At 50.7% G+C, this 20,327-nt stretch overlaps 1 protein-coding gene across 2 annotated transcripts; it reads left to right on the top strand.

The window, feature by feature from the left end:
• The first annotated feature begins 54 nt into the window (after positions 1-54).
• Positions 55-15,201, top strand: QPCTL (glutaminyl-peptide cyclotransferase like). 2 transcript variants are annotated; one of them, XM_032176714.2, is made up of 7 exons: positions 56-903; positions 1,404-1,547; positions 3,420-3,701; positions 6,464-6,616; positions 6,718-6,817; positions 9,694-9,810; positions 10,799-15,201. In XM_032176714.2, exons 1-7 carry the CDS (start codon positions 697-699, stop codon positions 10,942-10,944), a joined length of 1,149 nt encoding a protein of 382 aa, XP_032032605.1. In that variant the 5' UTR covers positions 56-696; the 3' UTR covers positions 10,945-15,201. The 2 variants fall into 2 exon arrangements, with proteins under 2 accessions (XP_032032606.1, XP_032032605.1); XM_032176715.2 differs by lacking the exon at positions 3,420-3,701 and having other exon boundaries at positions 55-903.
• Positions 15,202-20,327: the final 5,126 nt, after the last annotated feature.

Genomic DNA, 20,327 nt, shown 5'->3' on the forward strand with positions numbered 1-20,327 from the left:
CAGTACATGGAGGCGTGGCCTGTTGCCATAGCATTCCCCACCAACGGTGCACAATCATGGAATAAAAGCCTCGGGTAGGGGTTCGAGGCCTGTCAGAACCACACGCGGGCAGATGTTTATGACAACGAAGACAAAAGGAAAGGCGATCTGATTCAAACCGTTTCTTGAAGAATGGTACAGGTCGAAGGAGGGAAATAACAAGCTATTTCCAAATGCCCGCCGGCCGTGACTTCGGGGGCGCGGCCTCCGTGAAGCCAATCCGCTCCTCGCTTCGGAGACAGGCACCGCCCCTCTTCCCTCTGGGACGCGTTACTGACGTATCTACTGATCTTTCCGACCCTGCGCCACCAATCCCCTGCCCACATCCGGAAGGGGCATGGACCTGCGCCCGGGAGATCTAATATTTTCCACGATCAAACTCTGCTCATTGGCTTTCCCTCCTCCGCTAAGGCGGAGCCTACCTCTCTTGCGCTCCCATTTGGGTCGTGCCATTCTCAGGGGAACCAACCCAAATACCTAAGGGAGGCTGGGAGGCGTGTCCTCAGGACCGTAGTTCTTATTGGTTTCGCTGCTTGCTGTGGGGTGGGCTGGTGCAGCCGCAGCTGTTCCTTATTGGCCCACCGATTCCATGGGGTGGAACTTGGCTGGGCCTAAACTCAATCCGTGGTCTGGTACAGGTTTCAGGGCAAAGGGGCCATGCGTTCCGGGGGCCGCGGGCGGCCCCGCCTGCGGCTCGGGGAACGTGGCCTTATGGAGCCACTCTTGCCGCCGAAGCGCCGCCTGCTGCCGCGGGTTCGGCTCTTGCCTTTGTTGCTGGCGCTGGCCGTGGGCTCGGCGTTCTACACCATTTGGAGCGGCTGGCACCGCAGGACTGAGGAGCTGCCGCTGGGCCGGGAGCTGCGGGTGAGGCTAGGCGGGGACCCAGGCACCGCGGGGACCCTCATTCCCTCCCCCCTGTTACCCAGGGTTGACGTGGCTTTAGCGTACGGCCCTAACCGCCCATGCCACCGTCTTCGTCATCTGAGCGTATACCCTTACCACAGCAATAAGGCTTCGGGCTGGTTCTGCAACAGTAGCTTCCTTTTAAGAGGAAAGGTCTGAAATAGTAAGACGGGGGGGTTCAGGGTTCTATGCCTTTAGTCAACTATTTGGAAGAGTCCCTTCCTCCATCTCCCTTCTCTCTCACTGGGCCTCGAGTTCCCCATCAAGTTTGAGGTAGGCTGGACCGGATGGTCTTGGAAGGACTTTTCCTGAGCCTTGGATTTATCCTAGAAGTCTCCGATGCTGGAGGCCGCAGATTAGGAAGAGGACCCGGGGCTCCTCGCGGGTGACGGCGCCCGGGGTAGGGTTGAAATGGGGGATTGCTCTCATTCTTCCCTTTCCAATCGCACCTCCTTTCCAAGGTCCCGTTGATCGGAAGCCTCCCCGAAGCCCGGCTGCGGAGGGTGGTGGGACAACTGGACCCACAGCGTCTCTGGAGCACTTATCTGCGCCCCCTGCTGGTTGTGCGAACCCCGGGCAGCCCGGGAAATCTCCAAGTCAGAAAGGTAAAGGGACCCACCTCCAGTCCCTGACCCCCTAGCCCTCCAGGGAATAGGAAATAAGAATCCTGTTCAAGATCCCAAAGGAGCTAAGAGGAGGAACTGGGGCTCTGACTGGAGTTAATCAGACTCTAGACTCCATGCTGGTAACAAACCACCAGGCTGTACTGTCCCCCTTAATGCCCCCACCAAAAGCTTACTGTGTGCTAGGCATAGGCAACAGACAGCCCTATAAGGTGGGTACCAACATGATCTTCATTATGCAGATGGGGAAACTGAGTCTCAGAGAGGTTATACACATTGCACAAATCCTACAGATAATAAATAGTAGACCTTAGCCGGGTGCAGTGGCTCATGCCTGTAATCCCAGCACTTTGGGAAGCCAAGGTGGGAGAATCACCTGAGAAGTTCGAGACTAGCCTAGTCAACATAGTGAGACCCAATGTTTAGAAAATCATAGACCTAGAGTTGAACCCAAACAGGTTGGCTCCGAGCTGGTGCTGTAATATATCTGTTGTGTTCCAGAAAGCATGAAGAGTCATTTAAAGGCCAGGCGCAGAGGCGCACACCTGTAATCCCAGTGCTTTGGGAGGCCGAGACAGGCAGATTACTTGAGGTCAGGAGTTTGAGACCAGCCTGGCCAACATGGTGAAACCTCGTCTCTACTAAAAATACAAAATTAGCCAGGCGTGGTGGTGGGTACCTGTAGTCCCAGCTACTTGGGAGGCTGAGGCAGGAGAATCACTTGAACCCGGGAGGCGGAGGCTGCAGTGAGCTGAGATTACGCCACTGCACCCCAGCATGGGTGACAGAGCGAGACTCCATCTCAAAAAAAATAAGTCATTTAAATACTGCCTAAGTCCCAATGCTACCTCATCCACTTAGACTGTGACCTTAGACTGTTTTCTTTTTTCTTTTCCTTTTTTTTTTTTTTGAGATGGAGTCTCACACTGTCACCTGGGTTGGAGTGCAGTAGCGCGATCTCCACTCACTTTAACCTCCACCTCCCAGGTTCAAGCAAATCTCCTGCCTCAGCCTCCTGAGTAGCTGGGATTACAGGTGTGCACCACCATGCCTGGCTAATTTTTTGTATTTTTAGTGAGACGGGGTTTTACCATATTGGCCAGGCTGGTCTCAAACTCCTGACCTTATGATCCACCCACCTCAGCCTCCCAAAGTGCTGGGATTACAGGCGTGAGCCACCGTGCCTGGCCTGGACTAGTTTCTTAACCTCTCTGAGCCCATTTCCTCATCTGCAAAATGAGGTCATGTATTGCAGTCCCTCCCCTATATGGTTCCTAGAAGAGAGCTTAGCACACAGTGAGAGCTATTTAAGGGTAAGCTGTGATGAGTCTTGTTGGCTCCAAGAGGTGGGGTCTCCCCAACATCTGGCACCCAGTAGGTACTCACCAGGACTGTCAAAGGAATGATTTTAATCAGAGTGGGGGACTGGGCACGTGGCTCACATCTGTAATCCCAACACTTTGGGAGGCTGAGGCAGGCAGATCACTTGAGGTCAGGAGTTTGATACTAGGCTGGCCAACATTGTGAAACCCCATCTCTACTAAAAATACAAAAAATAGCCAGGCGTTGTGGAGGGCGCCTGTAACCCCAGCTACTCGGGAGGCTGAGTCAGGAGAATCACTTGAAGCCAGGAGGCGGAGGTTGCAGTGAGCCAAGATCAAGCCACTGCACTCCAGCCTGGGTGACAGACCAAGACTCCACCTCAAAAAAAAAAAAAAGAAAGAAAGAAATCCATTAAATCAGAGTGGGACTTTAGAGTCAACCCATCTGCTCTGCATGGCTCAGGTCACGTGGCCCTTCTCCCCGCCTCCTCCCCAGTCCCCGTCCACCCTCCCACCTCTCTCTTGCCGCTAGTTCCTGGAGGCCACGCTGCGGTCCCTGACAGCAGGTTGGCACGTGGAGCTGGATCCCTTCACAGCCTCAACGCCCCTGGGGCCAGTGGACTTTGGCAATGTGGTGGCCACACTGGACCCGAGGGCTGCCCGTCACCTCACCCTTGCCTGCCATTATGACTCGAAGCTCTTCCCACCCGGATCGACCCCCTTTGTCGGGGCCACGGATTCGGCTGTGCCCTGTGCCCTGCTGCTGGAGCTGGCCCAGGCACTTGACCTGGAGCTGAGCAGAGCCAAAGAACAGGTGAGGAGCAGGAGCTGGGAAGGGTAGTGGGCCACCTCCACCTTCCCAAGCCCCCACCCTCCCTTGCCTGGACATTTGTCATCCCTCTCGTCTTCCCACTCTACTCCATGCACAGAGCCACAGGGATCCTTTTTTTTTTTTTTTTGAGACGGACTTTCGCTGTTGTTCCCCAGGCTGGAGTGCACATGGCAAGATCTTGGCTCACCACAACCTCTGCCTACTGGGTTCAAGCAATTCTTCTCCCAACCTCAGGTGATCTGCCCACCTCGGCCTCCTAAAGTGCTGGGATTACAGGCGTGAGCCACCGTGCCTGGCCATCACAGGGATCTTTTTACCTTCTAGATGTCAGATTCTCTTTCCTCTCCCCCAAACCCTCCCAGGGCTCCAGCCTTATTCCAGGCATAATCCAGAGTCCTTATATTGGCCCGGAAGCTGTGCCCTGTTACCTCTCCAGCCTCATCTCCCACCCCTCACCTCTTGCTCACTCTGCTGTAGCCACCCCCACCTCCTCTGGGTTCCTCAAACCCACAGAGCTTGCTGCCGCCTCAGGGCATCTGCACTTGCTGTTTGCTTTGGATAGATTGTGCTTTTCTGGCCAGGCTCGGTGGCTCACGCTTGGAATCCCAGCACTTTGGGAGGTTGAGGTGGGTGGATCAAAAGGTCAGGAGTTCAAGACCAGCCTGGCCAACATGGTGAAACCCTATCTCTACCAAAAATACAAAAATTAGCCAGGCTTGGTGGTGCACACCTGTAACCCCAGCTACTCGGGAGGCTGAAGCAGAGAATTGCTTGAACCCGGGAGGCGGAGGTTGCAGTGAGCCAAAGTTGCACCACTGCACTCCAGCCTGGGCAACAGAGCGAGACCCCATCTCAAAAAAAAAAAATTATCTGGGCATAGTGGCATGCTACTTGGAAGGCTGAGAGGGGAGGACGGCTTGAGTCTAGGAGTTTGAGATTGCAGTGAGCCATGATCTTGCCACTGGGTGGCACGAGACCTTGTCTCTTAAAAAAAAAAAAAAAGAATATGCTTTTCATAGATATCTTCCGGGCTGGCTCCCACTCTTCACTCAGGTGTCCACTCCAATGTCACCTCTTCAAAGAGGCCTTCCCGGCTGGGTGTGGTAACTCGCACCTGTAATCCCAGCACTTTGGGAGGCCGAGGCAGGCAGATCACTTGAGGTCAGAAGTTCGAGCCCAGCTTGGCCAACGGGGAAACCCCATCTCTACTAAAAATACAAAAATTAGCTGGGTATGGTGATGCACACCTGTAATCCCAGCTACTTGGGAGGTTGAGACAGGAGGATCACTTGAAACCGAGAGGCAGAGGTTGCAGTGAGCCGAGATCGCACCACTGCACTCCAGCCTGGACGACAAGAGTGAGACTCTGTCTCAAAACAAACAAACAGAAAAGAAAAACACAGGCCGGATGCGGTGGCTCACACCTGTAATCTCAGCACTTTGGGAGGCCGAGGCAGGTGGATCACGAGGTCAGGAGATTGAGACCTTCCTGGCTAACATGGTGAAACCCCATCTCTACTAAAAATACAAAAAGTTAGCCGGGCGAGGTGGCGGGCGCCTGTAGTCCCAGCTACTCAGGAGGCTGAGGCAGGAGAATGGCGTGAACTCGGGAGGCAGAGCTTGCAGTGAGCTGAGATCGCGCCACTGCACTCCAGCCTGGGCGATACAGCGAGACTCTGTCTCAAAAAAAAAAAAAAAGAAAAGAAAAGAAAAACACAGATTTCATCATGCTCCTGCCCTGCTCAACCCCCCTCTGTGCCTCCCCAGTGTCCCTATAACAAAGCCCACACTCCTTGGCCCTTGCTAAACCTTCCGGACTCCTCTCAAACCTCTGGGACCCCTTCCCTGGCCACGGCCTTGCCCTGTGTTGCTCCCTTGGCTGGGAATACTCTTCCTCCTGCTCCATTTTGCCAGGCCAGTTCCTACCCACTCTCAAGGTAAACATCCCTTCCCAAAAGACCCAATGCCCTCTCCAGGCAGGGTCATCCCCCAGCCTCCTTCCTATGCCCTCTCAGGACTCTATAGTTCTTAGAAACATTTGTCTCAACTGCATTTTACTGTTTGTATAATTATTCATTTGTGGATCTATCTGTTTCACCAAACTGAGCTTGAGGAATAATAATCAGAGATAACCCTTATTTAGTTATATGCCAGGCACTGTTCTAAGACCCGGATTCAAACCTTACCCTTTGAAAAGAACTGTTATTGCCGGACGCGGTGGCTCACATCTGTAATCCCAGCACTTTGAGAGGCTGAGGCAGGTGGATCATTTGAGGTCAGGAGTTCGAGACCTGCCTGGCCAACATGGTGAAACCTTGTCTCTACTAAAAATACAAAAATTAGCCAGGCGTGATAGCGGGCACCTGTGGTCACAGCTATATGGGAGGCTGAGGCAGGAGAATCTTTTGAACCTGGGAGGTAGAGGGTAGAGGTTGCAGTGAGTCAAGATTGCGTCATTCCACTCCAGCCTGGGTGACAGAGCAAGACTTATTCTAAATTATAGATGAAGAAACTGATCCTTCCAGAAGTTAGTAACTTCCCCATGCCTGCTTTGTTATGAAGCAGCCAAGTACGGATTTGATCCCAGACAACTGACTCGGAATCTGTGCTCTTGGCTACCATGTTCTATGAGTGAGGACACCTCATGTGTTCTGTTAAGCCATGCAAGCGGGCAAGGGTGGGTGTGTTGAGGCTGAGGGCTAGTCCTGAGCTGGCTCTGGCCACCGCCCCCGCTACTCCCACAGGCAGCCCCAGTGACCCTGCAACTGCTCTTCTTGGACGGTGAAGAGGCGCTGAAGGAGTGGGGACCCAAGGACTCCCTTTACGGTTCCCGGCACCTGGCCCAGCTCCTGGAGTCTATACCTCACAGTCCTGGCCCCACCAGGATCCAGGCTATTGTAAGACCAGGGTCCCCTGGCTTCTGGCGAGGGAGGGAGAAGGTGAAGCGGGGCTGGCGTCATCCTGCACGGGCCCCTCCAGTCCTAGCCTTTCTCCTTAGGAGCTCTTTATGCTTCTTGATCTCCTGGGAGCCCCCAATCCCACCTTCTACAGCCACTTCCCTCGCACGGTCCGCTGGTTCCATCGGCTGAGGAGCATTGGTAAGGGTGAATGCAGAGGTGGGCCCCAGCCCACCTGGGGTATGGGGTACAGGGCGGCGGGCTGGGGTAGGACAGGCACCTACCCTCTAAAGGCTCATCCACTAGTCTGGGCCACATAGGGAGACCCTATCTTTTTTTTTTTTTTTTTTTTGAGATGGAGTCTCACTCTGTCACCCAGGCTGGAGTGCAATGGCGCGATCTTGGCTCAGTGCAACCTTCACCTCCCAGGTTCAAGCCATTCTTCTGCCTCAGCCTCCTGAGTAGCTGGGACTACAGGCGCCCGCCACCACACCCAGCTAATTTTTGTATTTTAGTAGAGACAGAGTTTCACTATGTTGGCCAAGCTGGTCTCGAACTCCCGACCTCACGATCTGTCCACTTCAGCCTCCCAAAGTGCTGGAATTACAGGCGTGAGCCACCGTGCCTGGCGACCCCATCTCTTAAAAAAAAAGTAGCTGGGTGCAGTGGCATGCACCAGTCATCCCAGCTACTGGGGAGTATCCTTAGAGCCTGGGAGGTCAAGGCTGTAGTGAGCCAAGATTGCGCCACTGCACTCCAGCCTGGGCAACAGAATGAGATCCTGTCTCAAAAAAAAAAAAAAAAAAAAGCTGGGCTTGGTGGCTCACACCTGTAATCCCAGCACTTTGAGAGGCTGAGGCAGGTGGATCACTTGAGCTCAGGAGTTTCAGACCAGCCTGGGCAACATGGCAAAACCCCGTCTCTACAAAATAAAAACAAAAATTAGGCCAGGTGCAATGGCTCACGCCTGTAATCCCAGCACTTTGGGAGGCCAAAGCAGGTGGATCACCTGAGGTTAGGAGTTTGAGACCAGCCTGGCCAACAGGGCGAAACCCCATCTCTACTAAAAATACAGAAAGTTAGCTGGGCATGGTGACATGTGCCTGTAATCCTAGCTATTCGGGAGGCTGAGGCAGGAGAATCGCTTGAACCTGGGAGGCAGAGGTTGCAGTGAGCCGAGATCACGCCACTGCACTTCAGCCTGGCCAACAGAGCGAGACTCCATCTCAAAAAAAAAAAAAAAAAAAAAATTAGCCAGGCATGGTGGCACCTGCCTGTAGTCCCCGTGACTTGGGAGGCTGAAGTGGTAGGATCACTTGAGTCTGGGAGGTCGAGGCTGCAGTAAACTTTGATCTCACCACTGCACTCCAGCCTGGGGACAGAGTGAGACTCTGTCTCAAAAAAAAAGTAATAATAAAAATTAAAATTAAAAAAATTAAAAATTGTTTTTAAAAATAAAGCCTCGGCTAGGCGCAATGGCTCACGCCTCTAATCCCAATACTTTGGGAGGCTGAGGCAGGTGGATCACAGGGTCAGGAGTTCGAGACCAGCCTGGCGAATATGGTAAAACCCTATCTCTACTAAAAATACAAAAATTAGCCGGGTGTGGTAGCGTGTGCCTGTAGTCCCAGCTACTCCGGAGGCTCAGGCAGAAGAATCGCTTGTACCCAGGAGGCACAGGTTGCAGTGAGCTGAAATTGTGCCACTGCATTCCAGCCTGGGTCTTGCTCTGTCACAAAATAAATAAATAAATAAATAAATAAATAAATAAATAAATAAAATAAGGGCTCATCCAGCCTTTCCTCTATCTCCCTGGTCTTTCTAAGGAACTAGAGATTAGTAATAGTGATTACCAGACAGGGACTCTAAGGTGAGACAGCCGTGGTTTCCAGTCTTACCAGGTGAGTGAACTTGGACAAGTGGCTTAATTTCTCTGGGCCTCAGTTTCCTATCTGTAAAATGGCCACTTGGGGCCGGGCCTGGTGGCTCATGCCTGTAATCCCAGCACTTTGGGAGGCCGAGGTGGGCGAATCACAAGGTCAGGAGTTCGAGACCAGCCTGGCCAATATGGTGAAACCCCATCTCTACTAATAATACAAAAATTACCTGGGTGTGATGGCAGGTGCCTATACTCCCAGCTACTCAGGAGGCTGAGGCAGGAGAATTGCTTGAACCCGGGAGGCGGAGGTTGCAGTGAGCCAAGATTGTGCTACTGCACTCCAGCCTGGCAACAGAGCAAGACTCTGTCTTAAAAAAATAAAAAATAAAGGCCGGAGGGCCCAGACATAGTGGCTCATGCCTGCAGTCTCAGCAATTTGAGAGGCCAAGGCAGGAAGATCACATGAACCTAGAAGTTTGAGGCCAGCCCGGGCAACATAGGAAGGTCCCATTTCTATACACACATACACACAATTACCCAGGCATGGGGGCATGTGCCTGAAGTCCTAGCTATTTGGGAGGCTGAGACTGAAAGATCACTTAGGCCAGCAAGATTAAGGCTGCACTGAGCTGGGATTGCCCCCACTGCACTCCAGTGTGGGTGAGAGAGCAAGTTCTTTTTTTTTTTTTTTGAGACAGAATCTTTCTCTGTCACCCAGGCTGGAGTGCAGTAGTGCAATCTCAGCTCACTGCAACCTACACCTCCTCCCAGGTTCATGCAATTCTTGTGCCTCAGCCTCCCAAGTAGCTGGGATTACAGGCGCCTACCACCACACCCAGCTAATTTTTGTATTTTTAGTAGAGACAGGGTTTCACCATGTTGGCCAAGCTGGTTTCGAACTCCTGACCTCAGGTCATCCACCGGCCTTGGCCTCCCTAAGTGCTGGGATTACAGGCGTGAGCCACCGCACCAGGCCACAAGATCTTGTCTCAAAAAAAAGAATGTCTGTGTCTTAGACTCGGAGGGATTGAATGAGACCAGGAACATAGTGAGCCCACAGGAAGGAGTAACTGGCATTCATTCTTGTTGGGATGACCAGGGCTTTGTCTCTGGGTGCTCTGCTCTCCTCTGATTTGTGGACTGGGGACCTTTGACTACTAAGGACTAACGCTTCCTCTCTAATTGCCCCCACCTCCAGAGAAGCGTCTGCACCGTTTGAACCTGCTGCAGTCTCATCCCCAGGAAGTGATGTACTTCCAACCCGGGGAACCCTTTGGCTCTGTGGAAGACGACCACATCCCCTTCCTCCGCAGAGGTACCTGCTGCAAGGAGGGATGGAGGGTGGGTGTCCAAGGAAGCCACACATTGGAACTGGCCAAGGCCCCTTCCCAGGGCTGGGGAATGGGGCTAAGTGGCCTACCTCTTAGCGCTTTGATTTATTCATCTGTAAAATAGGGATAATACTCCCTATCTTAGAGTATTGTTGAGGGGATTGAACGTGCTAACACTGGTAAAGACCTTACTTGGACCAGCACCCAGCACATAGAAAGCATTCCAGAAATGTTTGCAGCTGGGCACGGTGGTTCACACCTGTAATCCCAGCACTTTGGGAGGCTGAGCGGGGGGATCCTTGAGCCCAGGAGTTTGAAACCAGCCTGGGCAACATGGCATAAATCTTGTCTTTACTAAAAATACAAAAAATTAGCCGGGCATGGTGGTTCGCACCCATAGTCCCAGCTACTCGAGAGGCTAAAGCGGGAGGGTCATCTGGGCCTGGGAAGTCAAGGCTGCAGTGAGCCTTGACTGAGCCACTGCACTCTAGCCTGGACAACAGAGGGAGATGATATCTCAAAAAAAAAAAAAAAAAGTGCCAGGGCTGGGCGTGGTGGCTCACGCCTGTAATCCTAGCACTTTGGGAGGCTGAGGTGGGCAGATCACCTGAGGTCAGGAGTTTGAGACCAGCCTGGCCAACATGATGAAACCCCTTCTCTACTAAAAATACAAAAATTAGACAGGTGTCGTGGTGCCTGCCTATAATCCCAGCTACCCGGGAGGCTGAGACAGTAGAATCGCTGGAATCCCAGAGGCAGAGGCTGCAATGAGCCAAGATCGCGCCACTGCACTCCAGCCTGGGCGACAGAGTGAGACTCTGTCTCAAAAAAAAAAAAAAAAAAAAAGTGCCAGCACATAGTGTCTTTCACTAGTGTGTGGTGGCAAGGCAAGGTTACCTAGAGGTTGGGCTTGGGCTCCTGGGTCGTGGTGGGCTGCAGCGGACCTGACAAAAGTCTCCTCTGTCACTTCAGGGGTCCCCGTGCTCCATCTCATCTCCACGCCCTTCCCTGCTGTCTGGCACACCCCTGCAGACACCGAGGCCAATCTCCACCCACCCACGGTACACAACTTGAGCCGCATTCTCGCTGTGTTCCTGGCTGAATACCTGGGGCTCTAGCGCACTCAGCCAATGCCTGTGGAGAGGACTGTGAGGGAGAAGGTCCCAGCGGGGGCCAGTGAAGCTCAGGCGGGATCTGCCTAGGGTGTGCTGGCTTGTCCTTTTCACACCTTTGTCTCCTAATTGTGCTACAACTGGAAGACCTTCTTTCTTTTGATTGTCTCAAGCTGCCACTCTTCAAGGACAGGGAAGAGACCACTGTGGGGTGACAGCCAGAGGAATAAGAACTTGGTCCCTCCCCAGAGGTAAACACACTTGGTCCAAAGGTTTGCAGGGGCCAAATGCTGTTCTTTTTTTTTGAGACGGAGTCTCACTGTATTGTCCAGGCTGGAGTGCAGTGGCGTGATCTTGGCTCACTGCAAGCTCTGCCTCCTGAGTTCACGCCATTCTCCTGCCTCAGCCTCCCGAGTAGCTGGGACTACAGGCGCCCGCCACCACGCCGGCTAATTTTTTGTATTTTTAGTAGAGACGGGGTTTCACTGTGTTAGCCAGGATGGTCTCGATCTCCTGACCTCGTGATCCACCCGCCTCGGCCTCCCAAAGTGCTGGGATTACAGGCATAAGCCTCTGCTCCCGGCAAAATGCTGTTCTTCGAGTCAGCGAACTGAAAGGGTAAAAGACTGCCGGGTGTGGTGGCTCACACTTGTAATCCCAACACTTTGAGATGTTGAGGGGGGAGGATCACCAGAGGTCAGGAGTTTGAGACCAGCCTGGCCAACATGGCGAAACCCTGTCTCTACTAAAAATAAAATAATTAGCTGGGCATGGTGGTGGGCGCCTGTAATCTCAGCTGCTTGGGAGGCTGAGGCAGGAGAACCACTTGCACCCGGGAGGCGGAGGTTGCAGTGAGCCGAGATCACACCACTGCCCTCCAGCCTGGGCAACAGAAGCGAGACTCTATCTCAATAAATAAATAAATAAATAAATAAATAAATAAATAAATATTTTTTAAAAAGAGTAAAAGACTAAAAGACTATTACTGGTCTGGCCCAGTGATGCCACCCAACTAGATGAATTCTCTGTGGCTTGTTTTGTGTCAGTTCATTCTCCAGAATGGCAGCCTTGCTACTGCACCAGTCCTAACCTAACTCCCATATGGGGCACACAGAGGATGTGCTCATAACCAGGCACAAAGGAGACAGAAGCTGATATTTTGGAAGTCCAGATTCTTCCAGACCCAGTGGGTAATAAGCCATTGTTTCTGGCTGGGCATGGTGGTTCACACCTGTAATCCCAGCTCTTTGGGAGGCAGAGGCAGAGGCAGAGGGATAGCTTGAGCTCAAGAGTTTGAGACCAGCCTGGGCAACAGAGCGTGACCCCATTCTCCAGAAAAAAGAAAAACAAAAAAAGCGTAACCAGTGTTTCTGCAAAATACTGCCTGCATAAGCCAGGTGTGGTGGTGCACACCTGTAGTCTCAGCTACTCAGGAGGCTGAGGTGAGAGAATCCCATGAACCCAAGAGTTCAAGACCAGCCCGGGCAACACAGTGACACCCTGTCTCAAAACAACAACAACAACAAATGCCATTCTGTAGAACTCATGTAAATAGACATTGCATGACAAAGGGGATCTGAAATCCAAGAAGCAGGGTGAGACAACATAAAATGAGTTTCCTCACTGCACCATGTGAATTTTTAAGACAGAACCCAGAGGCTCCCAAAGTATTTCACTATGGAACCCTTTTTATTGGGAAGCACTTCATAGAACTAGGATACTTCGGCCCAGCATGGTGGCTTACACCTGAAATCCCAGCACTTTGGGAGGCCGAGGCCAGCAGTTCAGCTGAGCTCAGGAGTTCGAGACCAGCCAGGACAACATGATGAAACCCCATCTCTACTAAAAATACAAAAATTAGCCAGGTGTGGTGGCATGAGCCTGTAATCCCAGCTACTTGGGAGGCTGAAACAGGAGAATCGCTGGATCCCGGTGGCAGAGGCTACAGTGAGCCAAAATCACGCCACTGCACTCCAGCCTGGGCGATAGAGCGGGGCTGTCTCAACAAACAAACAAACAAAATACAACAACAACAAAAAACTAGGATACCTCAGAAGGTACTTTGGAAAACATGGGGTTTTGAAAGTCTGAGAGCATCTATGAGAGGAATGGGTAAGACAGATCTAGATTTACTGCAGACTAGTTAGGGCACACTCCTCTTCAGCTGTTGGTACAGCAGTGTGAGATGGCGGTGTAACTGCAAACTCCAGTGAGCAAGTATTTCCCAACCCTACCTGATTTTCAGACTCAGCTGGGGTGCTCATTAAAAAATGCAGACTGGGTGCGGTGGCTCATGCCTGCAATCTCAGCATTTTGAGAGGTTGAAGTGGGAGGATCACTTGAGCCCAGGAGGTTTTTCTTTTTGAGGTGGAATCTCGCTCTGTCACCCAGGCTGGAGTGCAGTGGTGCAATGTTGGCTCACTGCAACCTCCGCCTCCCGAGTACAAGCGATTCTCCTGCCTCAGTCTCCCAAATAGCTAGGACTACAGGTGCGTGCCACCACGTCTGGCTAATTTTTGTATTTTTAGTAGAGACGGGGTTTCACCGTGTTAGCCAGGATGGTCTCGATCTCCTGACCTCGTGATCCGCCTGCCTCGGTCTCCCAAAATGCTGGGATTACAGGCGTGAGCCACGGTGCCTGGCCCATGCTGTCCTTAAGGATACACTTTGGTGCATACATAGCTGCTCAGCAAACGGACTCAAAAGAAAAACCTGAGACAAATGGCACCTGGAAGCAGTCCTACGCTGCGCTCTGTGCCTGTGGGTTTATGACCCTGTGGGTTTATTATGACTTTGATGGAGACTTAGCAGTGAGCACGGATGCCAAGCCAAGGTGGAGGATTAGTACAGAGTGTAGGTGAGCGTCTGCCCTCCAAATCAACTCCAGGGCTGAAACTCGGGGTATCAAATGAGAGGATAAACATAGGTCCTCAATTTAGGTTCTTCCACATTCGCTAACATTTATTAAGCATCTACTATGTGCAGGCATCATGATAACTTTTTTTTTTTTTAGGTGGAGTTTCGCTCTTGTCACGCAGGCTGGAGTTGCAGTGGCACAATCTCGGCTCACTGCAACCTCCACCTCCTGGGTTCAAGCGATTCTCCATCAGCCTCTGGAGTAGCTGATTACAGGCACGTGCCACCACACCCAGCTAATTTTTGTAATTTTTTGGTTGCGGGGAGAGAGTCTTACTCTGTCGCCCAGGCTGGAGTGCAATGGCGAGATCTCAGCTCACTGCAAACTCCGCCTCCTGGGTTCAAGCGATTCTCCTGCCTCAATCTCCCAAGTAGCTGGGAATACAGGCGCCTGCCACCATGCCCTGCTAATTTTTGTATTTTTTAGTAGAGATGGGACCATGTTGGCCAGGCTGGTCTTGAACTCCTAACCTCAGGTGATCCACCCGCCTCGGCCTCCCAAAGTGCTGAGATTACAGGCATTGAGCCACCGCGCCTGGCCAATTTTTGCATATTTAGTAGAGACGAGTTTTGCCATGTTGGCCAGGCTGGTCTTGGACTCCTGACCTCAGGTGTCCACCCGCCTTGGCCTCCCAAAGTGCTGAATTACAGGCGTGAGCCACTGTGCCCAGCCCATGAGAACTTTTTTTTACATATATCAAACTATGCAGTCTCCCTGACTACAAATCCTGAAATAGGTACAATTTCAGTTCTCATTTTGCAGGTGAGGTGGCTGAGACTGAGAATTACAAACCAGTTGTGTATGGTGTGCCAGATTTTCACTCACAGCTGTGCTCGCAACCCCCATGTCCTACCTACCAAAAAGTACCTGTGGCTGGGTGTGGTCACTCAGCCCTGTAATCCCAGTCCTTTGGAAGGTTGAGGCAGGAGGACTGTTTGAGCCCAGAAGTTCCTGACCAGCCTGGGCAACAAAGACCCTGTCTCTACAAAAAAAAATTAAAATTAGCTAGTATGGTGCCTGTGGTCCCAGCTACTTGGGAGGCTGAGGTAGGAGGATCTCCTGAGCCCAGGAGTTTGAGGTTACAGTCAGCTATGATTGTGTCAACTGCACTCTGGCCTGGGTGACAGAATGAGACCCTGTCTCAAAAAAATAAAAATAAAAACACCCCAAATCCACCCCCACCACTACCAAAAATAAAATACACTTGTGCCAGATGAAATTTGTTAAGAAAAAGTATCCAGAGAATTTTAACTTTAATCTGCTTTATGCAGATTTTTGGCTTGAATCTGGGGTAAGAACTGTTAGCCCTGTTGTACAGAAGAGGCTGCTGGTGCCTGGCAAGGTCCCACAGCCAGCAAACCCTTTATCTTTTTTTCTTTTTTTTTTTTTTTTTTTTAGACAAAGTCTCGCTCTGTCACCCAGGCTGGAGTGCAGTGGCAGGATCTCAATCTCTGCTCACTGCTACCTCCACCTCCCAGGTTTAAGCAATTCTCGTGCCTCAGCCTCCCAAGTAGCTGAGATTACAGGCACGCCACCATGCCCAGCTAATTTTTGTATTTTTTAGTAGAGATAAAGTTGCGCCATATTGTCCAGGCTGGTCTTGAACTCCTGACCTCAAGCGATCTGCCTGCCTCAGCCTCCCAAAGTGCTGGGATTACAGGCCCTACCAGTCTTTTGAGGAACGGTTAGCATGCTTTTTTTTTTCAGTTTAAGAAATTGAGCTTCAGATAAATCAATTGCTCAAGACCACATAGCTGGGCACCTTCACCTCAGTGTATCTAGGTATGCTTTTTTTTTTTTTTTGAGACAGAGTCTTGCTCTGTCACCCAGGCTGGAGTGCAATGGCGTGATCTCGGCTCACTGCAAGCTCTGCCTCCCGGGTTCACGCCATTCTCCTGCCTCAGCCTCCCGAGTAGCTGGGACTACAGGAGCCCACCACCACGCCCAGCTAATGTTTTGTATTTTTAGTAGAGATGGGGTTTCACCGTAGCCAGGATGGTCTCGATCTCCCGACCTCGTGATCCGCCCGCCTCAGCCTCCCAAAGTGCTGGGATTACAAGCATGAACCACCGCGCCCGGACTAGGTATGCATTTTTTTTTAATTAGTTTTTTTTTTTTTTTCTCTGAGACGGAGTTTCGCTCTTGTTGCCCAAGCTGGAGTGCAATGGCATGATCTTGGCTCACCGCAACCTCTGCCTCCTGGGTTCAAGCGATTCTCCTGCCTTAGGCTCTCGAGTAGCTGAGATTACAGGTGCATGCCACCACGCCTGGCTAATTTTTTGTATTTTTAGTAGAAATAGGGTTTCGCCATGTTAGCCAGGCTAGTCTCAAACTCCTGACCTCAGGTGATGCGCCCACCTCGGCTTCCCAAAGTGTTGGGATTACACGTGTGAGCCACTGCGCCTGGCCTGTTTGTTTTTTTGAGTCTCTCTCTGTGGCCCAGGCTGGAGTGCAGTGGCCTGATCTCAGCTCACTGCAACCTCCAGCCTCCCAGGTTCAAGTGATTCTCCTGCCTCAGCCTCCTGAGTAGCTGGGATTCAGGTGCGCACCATCACGCCCAGCTAATTTTTTGTATTTTTAGTAGAGATGGGGTTTCACCATGTTGGCCAGGCTGGTCTCGAACTCCTGACCTCAGGTGATCCGCCCTCCTTGGACTCCCAAAGTGCTGGGATTACAGGTGTGAGCCACTGTGCCTGGTCTAAATTAGTTTTTTTGTAGAGATGAGGTCTTGCTATGTTGCCCAGGCTGGTGTTGAACTCCTGGCCTCAAGTGATCCTCTTGCCTCGACCTCCCAAAGTACAGGGAGCACAGGTATGAGCCACCATGCTTGACCTTTTTTTTTTTTAATGCTATTGGTGTCTTTTATCAGTTTTTAATTTTCCAACTATCATGTCTTTAAATAGTGTCTTTGGGCCAGGCGCGGTGGCTCACGCCTGTAATCCCAGTACTTTGGGAGGCTGAAGCAGGCGGATCATGAGGTCAGGAGATCAAGACCATCTTGGCTAACACAGTGAAACCCCATCTCTACTAAAAATACAAAAAATTAGCTGGGCGTGGTGGCGGGTGCCTGTATTCCCAGCTACTTGGGAGGCTCAGGCAAAATGATGTGAACCCAGGAGGTGGAGCTTGCAGTGAGCGGATGCACGCCAGCCTGGGCGACAGACTCTGTCTCAAAAAATATAAATAAATAAATAAATAAATATTGTCTTTGTACTTATTCTTTCTTCTGATTCTGGAATGCCAGTTAAATGTGTTACCATTTTTTTCCTTTAAAAAAACCACTTGTATAAATGTTAGATCAATTTTTGCTATTTAACACAGCCATTGGGTTACTATTGATTATTGCATTTTTCTTTTTTTTTTCCCCCTACACAACACTGATGTATGCTTTTTTCTTTTTTTGAGACAGAGTCTCGCTCTGTCGTTCAGGCTGGAGTGCAGTGGCACGACCTCGGTTCAGTGCAACCTCCGGCTCCCGGGCTCAAGGGATTCTTCTGCCTCAGCCTCCCGAGTAGCTGGGACTATAGCCGCACACCACCACGCCCAGCTAATTTTTGTATTTTTAGTAGAGACAGGGTTTCACCATATTGGCCAGGCTGGTCTGAAATTTCTAATGTCACAATCCACTGCCTCGGCCTCCCGAAGTGCTGAGATTACAGGCGTGAGCCACTCTGCCCGGCCTTGCATTTTTCATTTGTAAAAGTTATGTCAGTGGTTTTGTTTTTCCCTTTTCTACCTACTAGGCCATTTTGATCTTTTTTTTTTTTTTAGTTTTGGCTTCCTTGCTGATAATTCCAAGCTTTTTAAATTTTTTAACATAGTTTAAAATAAATTTTGTATTATAATCTGTGATTGACAGTTTCATCATGTGAAGCTTATGTGGTGTTTTTGTTGTTTCTGCTGGTTCTTGTTCATATTATTTCCATTTGTGTTTGGTTATTTGTGTACTACTCATTATCTGAAAAATTATTTGTGGTGGGCTGGGTGCGATGGCTCACGCCTGTAATCTCAACACTTTGGGAGACCAAGGCGGGCGGGCCACTTGAGGTCAAGAGTTCAAGACCAGCCTGGCCAACCATGGTGAAACCCCATCTCTACCAAAAAAAAAAAAAATTGCTGGGCGTGGTGGTGGGTACCTGTAATCCCAGCTACTTGGGAAGCCTAGGCAGTAGAAATCGCTTGAACCGGGGAGGCAGTGGTTGCAGTGAGCTGAGATTGTGCCACTGCACTATAGCCTAGGCGACAGTGAGACTCCATATCAAAAAAAAAAAAAAAAAAGCCAGGCGTGGTGGCTCATACCTGTAATCCCAGCACTTTGGGAGGCCAAGGTGGGTCAGGAGTTCGAGACCAGACTGGCCAACATGGTGAAACCTTGTCTCGACTAAAAATACAAAAAAATTAGCTGGGTGTGGTGGCATGCACCTGTAGTTCCAGCTACTTGGCAGGTGAAGCAGGAGAATCACTTGAACCCAGGAAGCAGAGGTTGCAGTGTGCCGAGATCGCGCCACTGCGCTCCAGCCTGGGCAACAAGAGCAAAACTGCGTCCCAAAACAAACAAACAAAAATATCTGTGGGGCTTCTGGATGACAGTTCCTTCCACAGGTGCACTTGTGTTTGTTTCTGCCAGACATGTCAGCTAGAAGTACCCTGTATCACACAGAGGACGTGAACCTGGCTGCGAACCTGTGCCAAGGGCCAGTCTGTGACCACAAATTCTCAGGAGCTTTCGTTTTTTCATTTGATTTCTGCATCTTGAATACCTCTTCAGTCTTCCAGGTTATCCTTACCCGAGCTTGTAGCTCTCTGGAATCCCAGTTCCTGCAGTTGCTCACCGTGGGCTGGCTCTGTCTGGCCTCGACTTTTGCCTGCTTCTTCCAGTAAGGCTGCCAAGTAGGAAACCCCAGTGTGTCCACACCAGCAAACGCCCTGAGAGCGACTGTGCCTTCACAGCCCCACATATCATTCTTTTTTTTTTTTTTTTTGAGGCGGATTCTTGCTCTGTCTCCCAGCCTGGAGTGCAGTGAAGCGATCACGGCTCACTGCAATCTCCGCCCCCTGGGTTCACGCCATTCCCCTGCCTCAGCCTCGGGAGTAGCTGGGACTGTAGGCGCCCGCCACCACGCCCAGCTGATTTTTTGTATTTTTAGTAGAGATGGGGTTTCACTGTGTTAGCCAGGATGGTCTCGATCCGCCCGCCTTGGCCTCCCAAAGTGCTGGGATTACAAGAGTGAGCCACCGCGCCTGGCCCCCACGTATCATTCTCTTAACTATTTGGCGTGGTGGGTTCTTACTGTATTTTATTGGCTATTTGATCCTTTGAAGGACATTTTTTTTTCAGTTGTTCTCAACAGGAAGGTCCGAATAATCTAACTCACCCTCCCCACAAGATTCAAATCCAGGTCTTTTTTATTCTAAAATCTAAGCATTGAATCACTACCATAATGTATCCTAGTCCTCTGGAAATTCTGATTTCCGGAGAAGAATGTCAGAGACTTAGCTGCCTCTCAATATCCATTTTTCCCTTTCTTTAAACTGAAAATTTAAGATATCCGGCTGGGCATGGTGGCTCACCCCTGTAATCCCAGCACTTTGGGAAACTGAGGTGGGTGGATTACTGGAGGCCAGGAGTTCGAGAGCAGCCTAGACAACGTGGTGAAACCCCATCTCTACTAAAATACAAAAATTAGCCAGGTGTGGTGGCGAGTACCTGTAATCCCAGCTACTCAGGAGGCTGAGGCAGGAGAATCATTTGAGCCCAGGAGGCAGAGGTTGCAGTGAGCCAAGATCACACCACTGCACCCTAGCCTGGGCAACAGATCGAGACTGTCTCAAATAAATAAAAAAAAAAATTAAGTGGCTATTTAAAAACTTTTAATTACAGGGATTTTTAGTAAAGAGTGTTTTGTTGGGCATATTGCACCCAGCTAAAAGACTGCACTTCCTAGACTCTCGTGCAGCCCTTCTGTGGCTAAGTCTGACGGGTGAGATGTATATAGAAGCATAGTGTAGTGCTTCTGGGAGGAAGGGGGCCTCCGTTCCGGCAAAATGGTGATAGTAAAAGCAATATAATCTTGGCTGGGCACGGCGGCTCACTCCTGTAATCCCAGCACTTTGGGAGGCTGAGGAAGGAGGATTGCTTGCGCCCATGAGTTTGAGACCAACCTGGGCAACTCAGTGACCCCATCTGTACCAAAAATATTAAAAAATTAGCTGGGTATGTGCCGTACACCTGTAGAAAACCCAGCTGCTTGGCAGGATGAGGTGGGAGGTTTCCTTGACCCCAGGAGGTTGCTGCAGTGAGCTGTGATCATACCACTGCACTCCAGCCTGGGTGACAGAGAGAGACCCTGTCTCTAAGGGGAAAAAAAAAAAAAATCTTGTTTAAGCTACTATTTTGAGATTTTTCAAATCCAAATTGACACAGATGAGAAGAGTAAAAAATAATCTCAGGCTAAGGGACTTGGCTAGGGAT

This window comes from Hylobates moloch, unplaced genomic scaffold (genome assembly GCF_009828535.3).
Source record: "Hylobates moloch isolate HMO894 unplaced genomic scaffold, HMol_V3 SCAFFOLD_15, whole genome shotgun sequence".
NCBI classification, from domain to species: Eukaryota; Metazoa; Chordata; class Mammalia; order Primates; family Hylobatidae; genus Hylobates; species Hylobates moloch.